The sequence below is a fragment of the Poromitra crassiceps genome (genome assembly GCF_964638095.1).
Source record: "Poromitra crassiceps genome assembly, chromosome: 1".
Taxonomy (NCBI): Eukaryota; Metazoa; Chordata; class Actinopteri; order Beryciformes; family Melamphaidae; genus Poromitra; species Poromitra crassiceps.
In genome coordinates, this window is record NC_139623.1 from 47817736 (window position 1) to 47832082 (window position 14347).

Consider the following 14347-nt stretch of genomic DNA (forward strand, 5'->3'; position numbering starts at 1 on the left):
GGGAAACGGAAGGTCAGCTGACTCTATGTTTTTTTCACCCCGAAACCAACGCCGCCATCCATGAGTCTCTACGAGTTACGCTTGCGAAGATACGTCCACCCTGCATGCAGGACTACAGGAGAGACATTAAGGACAGCGGGGGGTTGGGGGTTTCAAGTCACTGACCAATCTATTTCAGTGATTGCTGTCAGAATATAGAGCCATTTAACACTTATTTTAACACAAAAACATCGCTGAATGCAGCTTTAACATTGTTAGGGAATGGAATTTCACCATTCCTCATCCGCATTATAATGATTCAAACATGCGGAATGACCCAAGGAATCCAGGGAAAAAAGAATTTTGAATGTAGCCCTTACGGTTCAAAAGTTATGGACCAAAACGTAAGGACGGCTGTTATAGCGCCACCATCTGGTCAAATAGTGGAATTTTCCCGCACAGAGTAAAAGGTGACTCTGTAAACCTACCTACAAAGTTTGGTAATAGCAGGTCATACGGTGTCTGAGCTAGAGCTAATTTAATGCCAACGATTTCGAAACCCCATTCAAGTGAATGGGGAAAAAAATCGTACGTTAACGCCAATATCGCGAAAACCGGCGAACGAAACCCTTAGCAATCCAAATGCACACGATTCCTCAATGAGCCGCACGTTTTGATGTCTCCCATGTCTGTGTAGTGTGAAAACTGTAGGAGAAATGGTGAAGCAAACTTTTGGATAGAAGAAAAATAATAAAAAGAATAATAATAAGTATGAGAGATTCTAAGATTGTGCTTGCCTATCTGCAAGCACAATAATAATAAGTATGAGAGATTCTAAGATTGTGCTTGCCTATCTGCAAGCACAATAATAATCATTAGTTGCAGCCCTAGAGACAGAGTCTTGCAGCGTCCAACTTCATTCGGGCCTCATCTATAGCTTGCAGGGTGCAGCGTAGCGGGGCTAGGCGAGTAAAGGGAGAGATGAATGAAGGAGAGAGCTATGGGAATGAGGCGCTCTGTTCCGCGGAGGACAGATCGCTCTGTCCACCTGGCCACTCGCACAAACCAGTCACTCTGATTCACCCAGACGTTTGAATTCAGCCCATTTGGATGCGGCGGGAGTGTACTGGGCATGATGCTATCTGTCTGCTATCGCTCTCTACAAACAAGCAATGCTCTAAAAGGGCCGAATGTATCGAGTGAAGGAAAGCAACATCTCAGGCCCATTACCTTGATTGCATCTCTATTGTTCATCTTCCACGGGACGTTTCTCATTGTGTTGCTGTCTACATTGTGACAGGGACAATGGATCACTCTCCATTCATACAGTCGTTATGTTTGTATGTTTGTTTGTTCATTCGTCACACGCAGTACAGTATCTTGATCCAATTTTGAAGAAGGGTTGATTTTCTTCTGGCATTTGTGAAATTAAACTGATTGGCCCGAGAGAGATTCTACAATTACAGGTCAAAACAAGGCGACAGATCGTTGTATCAGCCTTACTGAGTTTTAACCATAGACTGTATACAACTATGGACATCGCCCATTGTGATGTCACCCATTGGTGTTGTGGACTCCTGTTTTGAAGCCTCGAGTTTGGCATTTTGACTGTCGCCATCAAAATGAGATTACCCCCCCCCCGTTGTTATTTTTTGTTCTTGCTCAAACCGAATGTTTTATGGTCACTCACGATTCAGTAGGTCATGGCTCAGCTCTTGGCCTTAAAACTTGTTATATAAAGATTTTTCGAAACATCACGTGCCTGTTGAGCTCTCTTGGTCTGTGATCGGCAACCTGTCAATTTTCCCATTGACTTCTATACAATCAGGCTTATTTTTTCAGACATAGACTGTATAAATAGTTATATAATTTACTGCATAAGGTTAACGTCACTGCTGTTTTATTTACTGCATACGCTTAACGTCACTGCTGTTTTATTTACTGCATAAGGTTAACGTCACTGCTGTTTTATTTACTGCATAAGGTCAACGTCACTGCTGTTTTATTTACTGCATAAGGTTAACGTCACTGCTGTTTTATTTACTGCATAAGGTTAACGTCACTGCTGTTTTATTTACTGCATACGGTTAGCGTCACTGCTGTTTTATTTACTGCATAAGCTTAACGTCACTGCTGTTTTATTTACTGCATCCATAGCGCCAGATGTTTCGGTTCGGTGCTCAGTGGTGCAAGGGTGTACGGCAGTTTACAATTTAGACCATCGGCTGCGCTTCCTTGAATATCGTGGATATAAGACTCGATCCAGTTGCTGTAGCCCTTGTTTTGAATCCTGTACACACATTCATCTGCCCATTTATCGATGTGATCAAACGAAATTGGTGTGACAGAACTCAAACTTTTGGTCTACTGCTCCATGTTCAGACAGGGGTTTGGATGAGAGTCTTGTTGCGTTCCCAACCAGTGGGTGACGTCATCCCAAGATGGCCGTGCTGTGAATAAGGTCTATGGACCAGTGGCGTTTGAGATATTGCGCATGACAGATGAGGAGGATGAAGATGGAGAAGAATCCATGTCCATCATCCTGTATCATCCTCCTTTCCTGGTGGTCCAGGTTCGAGGCCCGTTGTGTTTACCTGTCGCTCCAGGGGCCGCTCCACTCCTTCTCCCCCCAGGGATTCCTCATGTTGTGTTTACCTGTCGCTCCAGGGGCCGCTCCACTCCTTCTCCCCCCAGGGATTCCTCATGCGGATCATTTGCAGCTTTTCCGACTTGAAGAAGGCCAGCAGCCCGTGACCCAGTCGCACTTTACGTACGTCCGTCACAGCATAGGCGTGACCTTTCACCAAGCCACAGTCCAGCCGTGCCTCCATGTCCTCCACCGTGGTTGCCTGGGGAACCGCAAAAGAGGTTGTGGTTGTCAACAGAAATAAGGGATGCTGTTATGGTTGCCTGCTGGGATCAGAAGCTGCGTTAGACGTTCTCCTTGTCTGTCATTTCGAGAGACAGGGTCATAAATACACAGCAGAGGGCACTAAAACACCACCAGTGGCAGCGGAGGGTACTAAAACACCGTTTTAAAACATTGTGACAGGCAAATATGAACAACACAATTGTACAGAATTAGACAATTACAATTAACGAACAAACCATTTACAAGAAACTCAATTGAACTCAATTGACTTGCTGCAACCTAGCCTGAACTCAGACCTTCCTCCTGTGTGCTCGCTTGAGTGTAATCAAACGCATGCTGCGTCTTTGCCTTCTCATGGCTGTTTTAATTTTGTTCTGAAGGCTGAAGCCACGTTCTGCTGGAAGTGATCAGAAGTCTGCAAGGCTCTCTGAAGATGGGATTTCCTGATGCTGCAAGCAGGAGCGCACTCTGCTGTACCCACAGACGTGCTCCAAGGTGCAGAAGGAGTGCACGCTCTGGGATTTCTTCTCAGTGAAGCGGGTGATGGCAGGATCGGGAAATCCCAAATTCAGAGTCTTGCCGACTTCTGACCACTTCCCTGGGAGAAATGTTTCCCGACTTCACAACTCTGGCTGAAGAGGAACTGCACTGGTCATTTCAGTATCCGATCTGTCAAAATGACGGATGCCCTGCAGATTTTATAATCATTGTAAAAAAAACAAAAAACAAAACAGTAAAAGACGTAAAATATTGCTTTAACGCAATCAGTGCCTGGGATACCACAAACAGGGAGGTTTTCATGGTTGCCTGTAGGGCTGCAACAACTAATCGATTAAATCGATTAAAATCGATTATTAAATTCGTTTGCAACAAATTTGATTATCGATTCGTTGCCCTTTTGGCAAAAAAATAATAAAAAATAAATAAAAAAAAATCCATATTTCATTTGAGTTAAATTCAGATTATTGAAACTGGATTAGCCTGACCAGTTCTACTTGTTTAACAAGCTGAAGCATATGCTCTGCCTGTAATTCAAGAGAAGTCTGCCTTTTAATTTCATATTTAATTTGAGTTCAATTCAGATGATTGAAACTGGATTAGCATGGCCCCAGTTTAATTAAAAGTTATGACCAGTTTAACTAAAAATCATATAGCCTGCCTGTGATTCCTTTTTATTTCATATTACGGTAGTTAAATTCAGACTATTGAAACTGGATTAGCATGACCAGGGGCCTGTACTACAAAGCAAGATTAGTGGTTTAGCGAGGTAACTTCAGGTTTAAACCTGGTTTGGGCGTACTACAAAGCAAGTTAACTTCTTACCGACATATATTTCCATAGCAACTTATGCTTCACACTTAACCTGGTCCGCAGCAGGTTAAGTTGCAAGGATAAGATTAGACCTTAAATACACCGCCCACGAACCAATCAAATCAGCAGTTTGGAAAAATGGCCAACCCCTTTCTGGATGAGTTTCCCATCTAGGAAGGAGCACAAATTGTAATGTTGAATGAGTAATGTTAATCAATGTTAATGTTAATCAAGGACTAAAGCCTTGCACTTGTTGGCTATTTTAATTAAGCCCTACTTACCACTTTGGAATATGTTTTTATATATTCATTTTTGTGCTTTTAAGTAGCCTAGATACGTTGTTTGATCCCGCTGATCGATTGCAGCTGAATAGTGAGTGGAGAAATATCACTAAACCGGCATAAAAAGGTTACATAAACGTCTCCAAAGCGCACGGTGCCGTGTGCGCAACGGAGCTGAGACTGACGTTGGGTTGGAATTGAAATGGTCATAGCCTACATGCTGGAATAGCCTACTACATCTAAGCAATTTAATATGGGATCACCTGCACACAGGCGAATCCCATATTAAGATGATTCATATCTAGGCTACTCCTGCATTTTGCAGCTGCAACTCTGTTGCTTTTGGCCTGTATGATTCGATTGAACTTCATATTTCCAGCATCATTATATGAAATATGGAGATATGCGACTCTGCTGACAATATGTGACCACAAAATAGGCTATTTTTTAATAAATGAAATATATGCCCGCACGTACCGTGTCGATTCAGTTCAGAAGCATTTATTTTATTTTATTATCATTCTTTTTTTTTATTGATTAGCCTATAGGAATTATTCAATCAGTGCGACTAAACACATTGATTTTATTTTATTTTATTTTATTTGACGGTTACAAATTGAAATACAATATACTGAACAAAGTACAGACACGGATCATTATTATTCATTGAGCCTAAATGGTCTATAGCTACATACGGATTTTGGACTGAGATAGATTACACATTGCTTCCACAAAAGACTGTAGATAGAGAGCTGTAGATAGCCTACGAAACCGCTCTTCAAAGAAATTACTGGTGTGGATAAAAGTGGTCACTTTAGACAGTCATTCGGGAACAGTAATAATATCCAACGCAGATTTGCATTTGCGGTTTCATTCAATGAGGAAATAGGCGTGTCTTGCGCTGTAGGAGTTGGAGCAGTCCATATTGCACTCTGATTGGCAGTTGTTAAAAACCACGCCTCTTTTGTGGGCACGAGCTCCAGTGCACGGGCATTTTTATGTGCACGAGCTGAGAGCTTGATTAGAAAAACCTGGTTCGAGTTAACGAGTGGCAATCGACGTTCGTAGTACAAGTTAACTACAATCGAGCTGATCTGGTTTAGACAAACCAGATCAAGGGACAGATCCTGGATCTTCTTATACAACATTCGTAGTACAGGCCCCAGGTTAACTTGTTTTATTATTATTATTATTATTATTATTATTATTATTAACTTGTTTAAAAACATATAGGCATGTAATTCAAGATAAGTCTGCATTTTATTTCATATTTCATACAGTTCAAATAAGACTTTCTGAGCATGACCAGTTTGACTTGTTTAAATTTAAAAACATATAGGCCTGTAATTCAAGTCTGCCTTATTTCAATTGGTTTTTAGCCCTAGTTGCACTTCTGTTGCACTTTTTTGTTCATTTGAAGTTTATAACAGTGCATGAAGGCATTGTGTATTAAATTAATGCGCTATTTTTTGTGCAATTAATTTGAGTGGTTAAAAAAAAAATCCGAAATTTGGGTCGCGACTTCATGACAAGGAAAATAGTGGGTCCTGAGGCTACACCAGTTGAGAACCACTGCGTTAAAGCACTTTATTTAAGAAGATATGAAGATATCTGTTGCACTTACACCATACATTTGTATGTATTTTGTATTCGTTCATGCCCTGTCAAAGCTATTTGATGTAGCAAAGCCCGGTGAGTTTTTGTTTAACAAAAAAAAAGTTGTTTTTCAATAAACGGATGGAAACAATATCAGTGCATTTTTTAATCTGATTAATCGATTAATCGAACAAATAATCGACCGATTAATCGATTATCAAAATAATCGTTAGTTGCAGCCCTAGTTGCCTGGGAACCGTGTACAGGGAGATTTTTGTGGTTGTCTGGGAAACCACACACAGGGATTTTTCTGTGGTTGTTGTCTGGGAAACAGCACACAGGGAGAATTAGGTGGTTGCCTGGGAAACCACACACACAGCGAAGTTTTTGCAGTTGCCTAGGAACCCACACATGGTAAGGTTTTTGTGGTTTTGTGGCCTGGGGAAGCACACACATGGAGGCTTGTCAGTGGGTGTATGTGATTCGATAACAAATGAGAGTGATGTGACAATTTCAAATACTCGCAATACGCCACTTGTGCATCGAAAGCTGAGAAAAGTCAGAGGAAATCGAGTCATCAGGCTGAAAGCTGAGAAAAGTCAGAGGAAATCGAGTCATCAGGCTGAAAGCTGAGAAAAGTCAGAGGAAATCGAGTCATCAGGCTGAAAGCTGAGAAAAGTCAGAGGAAATCGAGTCATCAGGCTGAAAGCTGAGAAAAGTCAGAGGAAATCGAGTCATCAGGCTGAAAGCTGAGAAAAGTCAGAGGAAATCGAGTCATCAGGCTGAAAGCTGAGAAAAGTCAGAGGAAATCGAGTCATCAGGCTGAAAGCTTCACAAATGTGTTTGTTCCATCCAGTAATTATGTGTTGAATGCACTTTGCTTCGATGTGACACATCATTGCTGTTCTCATATACAGTAGGAATTCTCCTGGCTACAACTACTGTATGAGCCTGATTAGTATGACATACTGTACAGACAGTCGGGTAGACAGACGAGACAAATAGATGCTACTTTCTGGCATGCTAAGCAAGACGGCTGTCCAAATATGGGCTTTGAGAATGGGGACATTTTGAAGGAATTCCTTTCCATTGAATGAGGTGATTCATAGTAGATCGGGTGCTTCTCAACTGTCCTGTGTTACACCTGTTGTAAAAAATATATATCAAACTAGAACGACCGCACCGCGGATATATGCCTCCGCCAACAAGTGAGCAGTCGACATCCATGACGTTTGAGCCAAATTGAAGAAATTCCGTCAAAGTGTTACTGAGATATGGCGTTACTGAGCTTGAAAATGGAGTTTGAGAGGTCACAGTGACCTTGAACTTTGCCCTATCGTGTTAACGAACATCGGACGGACAGACGGACGGACAACCCGAATCCATCATGCCTCCGGCCTGGCTATCGCCGGTGGAGGCATAAAGAACTTCAATTTCTATTCTTATTTAAGCACTTGCAACCCATATCTATTTATGTCTATTTTCAACAACTTTCAAGACCTTAATTTCCCCCCCTCAAATTCACAAACTTTCAATGGTTTCAAGGACCTGTGGGAACAGATACTGTAACCCCACAATAAAAAAGAACAGAGGGACCAATGAAGGCCAACAAAGAGCCTCCTCCTCCTCCTCCAGTCGCAGGTTGTGATGGGTCAAAGCTATAGAGAGGCAAAGTGGAACGTCACTTCCTGCTTCCGCACTGTACCAGAGATTTCCATCCGCCATTTATTTTCCCATAGACATATCGTAAAATGCTTATAAAAATAGTTTTACTGGTTCAAATCAAACGGTTCAGCTAACCCTATAACCAGGAGAAACCATAGAACATTTCGCTCTGACCAAAACTAAAAAAAAACATTGATTTTTTTTCTTTAAACCCGCATTTTTTTATGTTTTGGTCCCAGTGAAATGTTATGCGATCTCTCCTGTTTCTAAATATATCTGTACCGTTTGGTTTGAACCAGTAAAACAATTTTTATACGCATTTTATGGGAAAATAAATGGTGGATGAAAATCTCTGGTACAGTGCTGAAGCAGGAAGTAGGCGGTCACTTTGCCTCTCTATAGTGCGCAGACATATGATCCTGTCTTCCCAGAATGACAATGCATGATGGAGAAAAAATGCTAGCTAAAGTAATGACGTAACGAAGATGTTACAAACGTTTAGTTTGTTTTTCACTTTGCTTGTTGGCCGTGCTCTCTGCACTCTCGCTGTCGAATACCAGATTCCCTAGGCTGAAACCTCATGAATATAAAGGAGCCATGTCACTTAAAGGAACACTCCACCCATTTTCAACCAGCTTTGTATCATTAGAGCATCAGTAGTATATCAGAAAACTGTAACTGTAACTGTATCAACTCTCAATAACTGTCAAACTATGCATCATTCATCTAGTTTGACAGTTATTGAGAGTTGATTTGAGTTAATGAGTTATTAATTTGAGTTAGTGTGGACCAGTGATGTCACTGGTCCACACTTTAACACTCAATAACTGTCAAATTAAATGACAGACTTCAAAACCGTTTACAGTTTTCTGATATACTACTGATGTTCTAATGATACAAAGCTGGTTGAAAATTGGCGGAGTGTTCCTTTAAGAGTTGAGGTGCACTTAATTTGGAATCACAATTGAGAATTGGTTGATGGTAGTCTGGTAGTCTAGGAATGGACCATGAGGAGAAAAAGGGTGAGTGAAACCCATGCAAATGTGTTTTAGGACATTGCATTCAAAAACCTTGAGCAATGCCAGTGAGTGAACCAAATAAGACAAGCAGATATGAATTCACAGAAGAGCAGACGAAAGAAACACATTGCAGGCGAGTCCTGTGTAACTTTGCCTGGACTCATTTAGCAAGCATACTATTGTAACAATGCATCGTCTTTCTTTCTCGCTGCAGTGTGTTGCCAAACAAACAGCTGTAACAGACACTCCCAACGGGGGAGCACAAGCAGAAATGCTTGAATAATAATCATGAGGTCATTTTCTTCTAAAGCGTTAGCCAGCACGGAGCGGCACACCGTAGTGCACCCCTGAGGTGTGGTGTAAAGCAGTGCTTCTTAATCATGTGCCGTCAATGCCTAAGAGACCAGATGAGAGGAACTGGTATAGGAATGGCTTAAGATTTACAATAAAATGTAACAATAACATGTAAAAGTAATTTCAAGACATTGGATATGCCCTGATAAAGATCTAGATACAACTGAAAAGCATTGGTGGCTGTTTCAACTTTCAAGAAGCGTTCAAATAAGAGCGGTCTGAAAGGCATCTTCTAGGCAGAGTCCGAGTACTCTTCGCTCACCCTAATAGAGCAGCTGATGAGGCCATCTCTGTTGTGGACTTTGAGTACTCGTTCAAACAGCTGGTTGCGTGCCACCTCGTCCGTAGCCATCTGGCCCTCCAGCAAGTCCACGGGCTCTGAGACACCGCCCGTGAAGTCCACCAGTGCATCGGCTGTGTTGCCCCCATCCAAAGCCTCGTAGCAGCCATACACCCTGCAGGGAGAGGAGGAGGCGTCTGGTTATTGGCGTCTAGTTGCTTAGGAGGTGACATTTACAGCCACCTCCCACAGAAAGAAAAATGTGTATGCACATATACGCATGGTACAACCAGCAGGTCTTCTTCACATTTGATTTGGGTTCTTTATTCTAGACTGTTGACTGCAATGTAAATATTGAGTATACTTATTTCTATTCATATAAACATCTACTGTAAATGCTGCAATTATGTCTATGGTGCATGATGAAAGATGTTCGTCGACTACCTTTTTCAACAAGACTTTTAGTTTCTTTGACTAAGATGAGACTAAAATGCTCAAACTTTTAGTCGACTAAAACTTGACTCAACAAAAAGAGGATGAGGCTGACTAAATGTGACAAAAACTAACAAGGATATTTGACACAGGACTAAGACTAAGACTAAATTAGAAAATAGATGACAAAATTAACGCTACTCTGTCAACTAAACCCTTGAAAACAGCACATCAGGCTGCATCTGTGCTAAAACGTGTTGTGATATGGACACAGATGGACTGTACTATGCGAAAATATGAACAGTAATGAACATATCATGACTTAACATGCTTTCCTCTTTAGCCTGAAACCTCTGCTGAGAGGGGACAAATGGTTATTTTATGGTTGCCCCCAAGGACAAGTCACTCCTTAATCAGCATGGGGTGGCACCTCCATGAGCTTCAAAGGGAGTGGGGCATTGTCTACCTTTGACCTAATCAAGACATTGTTCCCCTACAGCAGTGATCCTCACTACTTTCTCCATAGCCGTTTTCCCACATGCGCTTTTTACCGCTAAATGACCGGAACGTGGTCTATTGCCTTCATGTGTGAAAGTTGTTTTCCGGTATAAGCGCGACCCCGTCATCGCGGACATTTCACCAGTTTCGAGCCAGTCACAAGAGCGGTATGCGCGATCAGGGACACAAGTGTGAAACGTGTCAAGTCATTTGCCGGTCCTTCTCTCATGGGCGAGGTGTACACACGTTGCTTAATGTTCCAGCGGGCATAATCTAATCATTCGCGCACATTAAAACAAACTGGCGAAATTATCTTGTGATAATAAGAGCAGTATGTCAGCTTCATGTGTGGGCGTGCTGATTTCCCCCTCTCCCCTCTCTGCTGCCTGCTCGCTCTGGCCAGTCCTTCAGTCCTCCTCCTTCAGTCAGGAGCCCGACAGGGACACAGACAGCTCTGAGATTCTTGCAAGCTGCCCAACGCTTGTTGAGAAAGCAAATGCACGAAGCGAAATGTGGAAGTATTTTGCTTACGTTGCCGACAGCGAAGGCAAGCCCGGACACATCAAACGAAGCCAGTCTGTAAAAAGTGCTTCAACGCGACGCAGGTGAACGGATAAACATCGAACCAGCCAGGCTATTTCTCTCAGACACGGATCCCAACTTCTTCAAATATTTCAGTTCAAAGACTGGTTAGCGAATGTGAATGATACAACATACATGCCCTCTTAAGTCAAACGAGTGTGATTTATTGTGTGACAAGCAAACTTATTTTTTTTGCCGACACGTCACTCCCCACCCGCTCTGCAGTGCCGCCCCGCCCCCCAACATACAGGCAATTTCGCTGCTATATTCCCACATGCGAGCGCCCAGGTGTGAAGGGAAATGTCCGATATTGACTTACAGGTAATTTTCCGGTACGCATGTGGGAAAACGGCTCATGAGAGCCACACTAGCCGGTCAAAGTCAGGAGGAGAGCCACTTTTACCGCAAAACCACACAGCAAGCGTTTGATTTAGTTTTTAGTTTATTAAATTATAAAACCAATGATAAAAATTTTAGAAACAATGATAATTTTTTTAGAAACAATTATAAAAATCATAATTCATTCATTCAGACCGACTTTATATTTATATATATATATATACGGTATATATATATAAACGATATAAAAAATGATAAAAGTGATGAAAACATTCACACCGACTTGATTAAAAAATATATATATGAAAACATTCTGATGTTCAGTCTGTCTCTCTCTGGCATGCAGCTCCAAACCTCCAGACAGCTGCTTTGCTTATCGTTAAAACTCCGACGCTGGGACGCTGGTGACTTGATTGTTGCAACTTGCGCATTCTCGTTAACGACGAGGAAATGCCAGCTGCAACAATACGCCCTGTCACACCTGAAGCGCTCTGTTTCTGCGTCCCTGCCCAATCCCCCCACAAGGCATTGGCTTGTTTGCAGTGTTGCCAGATTCCAGTAGGCTATATGGTGAGTTTCAACCCCCATTTGGTGCTCCAAAGGGCCACAAACCTGGCAGCCACGCAGTTTGTTTGACACCGCAGTGAGGGAATGGTTCTGACATGATTGTATTATTTCTATCAGCTGCGAGCCGCGAGCCGCCAATGAAAGAGTCTAGAGCCGCAATCGTCTCGCGAGCCGCGCAAAGAGGATCTAGGCCCTACAGCCAAAGGTAAACATACTAGAGACACTAGGCTCGTTTGAGATGACTGCCGCCTCGCCTGGAAAGCAGACGAGAGCAGGCGAGCACAGTCAGGTGAGGCGTCAACAAGTCGAACACCCCCGACGGCACACTTCCTGCTGCTTTTCTTCTTCTACCGTTTTGTTTAACAGCGGTTTGTAAACAAATTAAAACATGCATTAGCGCCACCCACACTCACTGCTCAAATAACACAACCCTTCATATTCCTTATTTTTATTTTAATGTAGGCATTCCAGGTGGTATTTATGTAAAATATGGAGTGACAGCTTGGAATAGATATAAAATTGAAGTTTCTACACTTCACTGTGGGTTTGTGATGCACCTGTGTTGAACCAATGGGCGCTCAGCTTGATGCGTTTCTCGTCATCCTCTGTCATCCGCAGTCGGGCGCAGTTGGTGGGGAGCAACTGCGGCGCCTCGCTCCAAATCTGTGCCCGCCTAGCTCTCGCGAGAGTCACGTGACTCACGCAGTCGGGCAGGACGGAGCAAGTCGGACAACTTTCTAACCATCATGCAATGGGGCAAGCAAGGCGCTGGTCGAATCTGCGCAGAATTTGCTCATCTCAAACGAGCCTAATGCCATTGGAACTGAAACTTGAGAGTGGGTTGAGCCCACTCCAATAACCAAAACATGTGATTGGCTCACAACGCCATGCTCATTTTAATATTTGGTTTTCATTAAAACTACTGCAAAACAAAGAGTTTAAGCTTGAGCATTCAGTCAAACCGAGCTGCTGAAGGGGGAGGATGTGCCAGGAAGCCAGCACGTCCCCCTCCCCCCTCTCTGCACTCCTCTGCTAGCACCTAGACCTCACCAGGCCCCGGAGGAACTGAGCCCAACAGCCAGCATCAGAGGTAGAGATAGACTACAGTGAAAAGGCCCTGAGTCTAACAGTAAATAGCATGCGTAACTGGGATAGTTCTACTTAATCTCAGTTTAATTCAAGTCGGTTTAGTTGTTATAAGTCACAAGGAAAAGCCATCCTTGTGCTTTCAAACTCGTGCTTAGAGCAGCAGCTCTTCCAGTCCAGAGACGCCCAGCTGGACCACGAACCGACATCCAAACGAGAGCACACCGCAGCAGACCCAACCAACTGCTGCAGAAAGGACACCACCGTGGCACCCAGCCACAGAGAGCTGCAGACCACTGACGCAACCGACAGAGAGAACTGCACGCCAGCCCCCGACATCGACTCAGCCAACATCAGACTTCCGCTGCACGCGTCCCCAGGCCAGGGTGAGCTGCGCGGAGAACATCGCTCCTAAAGACCGACGCCATCCTCTCTACTGCACCCCCGAGACGCCGTGCAGAGCAACCTTCCCAACAACCGAACGATTCCCTTAACCGGGTGAATCCACATGAGAGTTCATGGTTTAATGGTTCTGGGCAGTGTTAGGGTTGATTACATTTTCATGTATGTCGATGTGGAATGTTTTGCACACTGTTGAATGATATAGAAACCTAAAAGTGTTATAGGCAGAGCTGATGAACGTCAAGTTCTGACGAACTTCGCGGCCATCAGTGTGCCACTCCTCTCTCTCTCTCTCTCTCTCTCTCTCACTCTCTCCCACTCTCTCGTCTTCCCAGCTGAGCCCATTCTAGCCGGTTCAAACGGAAGAGCTAAGCTTGGAACGGTCTGGAACTGTTCAGGACTTCCACCCGCTAGAATACAGTTAAGCTGAATTAGAGAGAGTTCACTGGTCAAACTACGATGAGTCACTGACACAGGCTAGGCTAAACTTTCCCCTTTTGACTGACCAAGTCAGTCTAACCAGTCTAACCATAGGTCCTTCCCTAATTTTGGCAAAACCGCCATGTTGGAAAGGAGGCGGTTTCAGACCGCCCCCCAGCCACCTCTGTGATGACATCACAGAGACAACCTGAATAACCACTCCTCTTCTCCTCTCTCCCCCTCCTTCTCTCTCTCTGACACCCCCACACAAATGCTAATTAACACACACACACACACACACACACACACACACACACACACACACAATTGATGTAATGTTTATTCATATATTAGCTAGATGTGATAGATTAATTTGTAGAATTAGATGCGATGAACTGACATTTTGATCATTATGTTAATGTCCATTGATATTTTGATTAATTAAATATTTTTATTACATAATTCTATGAATCCTGGTTATTATTCATGAGGTATTTTATCTGTGGAAATCTGTGACAGAAGCTTACGGACTTTAACCCTTCAATTAACCGTACAATCAGTGTTGGGCAGTAGCTTGCTACAAGTAGCGAAGCTACATAGCTTAACTACATTTCTCAGTAGCTTGGTGGTAGCTTCACTACTTTTGAACCAAGTAGCTTTTTCA

At 43.1% G+C, this 14347-nt stretch overlaps 1 protein-coding gene across 2 annotated transcripts in view; it reads right to left on the reverse strand.

Annotated features, from left to right (window-relative positions):
- capn5b (calpain 5b) overlaps positions 1-14347 on the reverse strand; it is a gene marked incomplete at both ends in the record, with an annotated part of 156657 nt that overhangs the window by 43427 nt on the left and 98883 nt on the right. For both annotated transcript variants that reach the window (XM_083634584.1, XM_083634583.1), the window contains 2 exons: positions 2635-2828; positions 9340-9532. In XM_083634584.1, coding sequence (XP_083490710.1) covers positions 2635-2828; positions 9340-9532 — 387 coding nt within the window. The remainder of the gene's footprint in view (positions 1-2634; positions 2829-9339; positions 9533-14347) is intronic.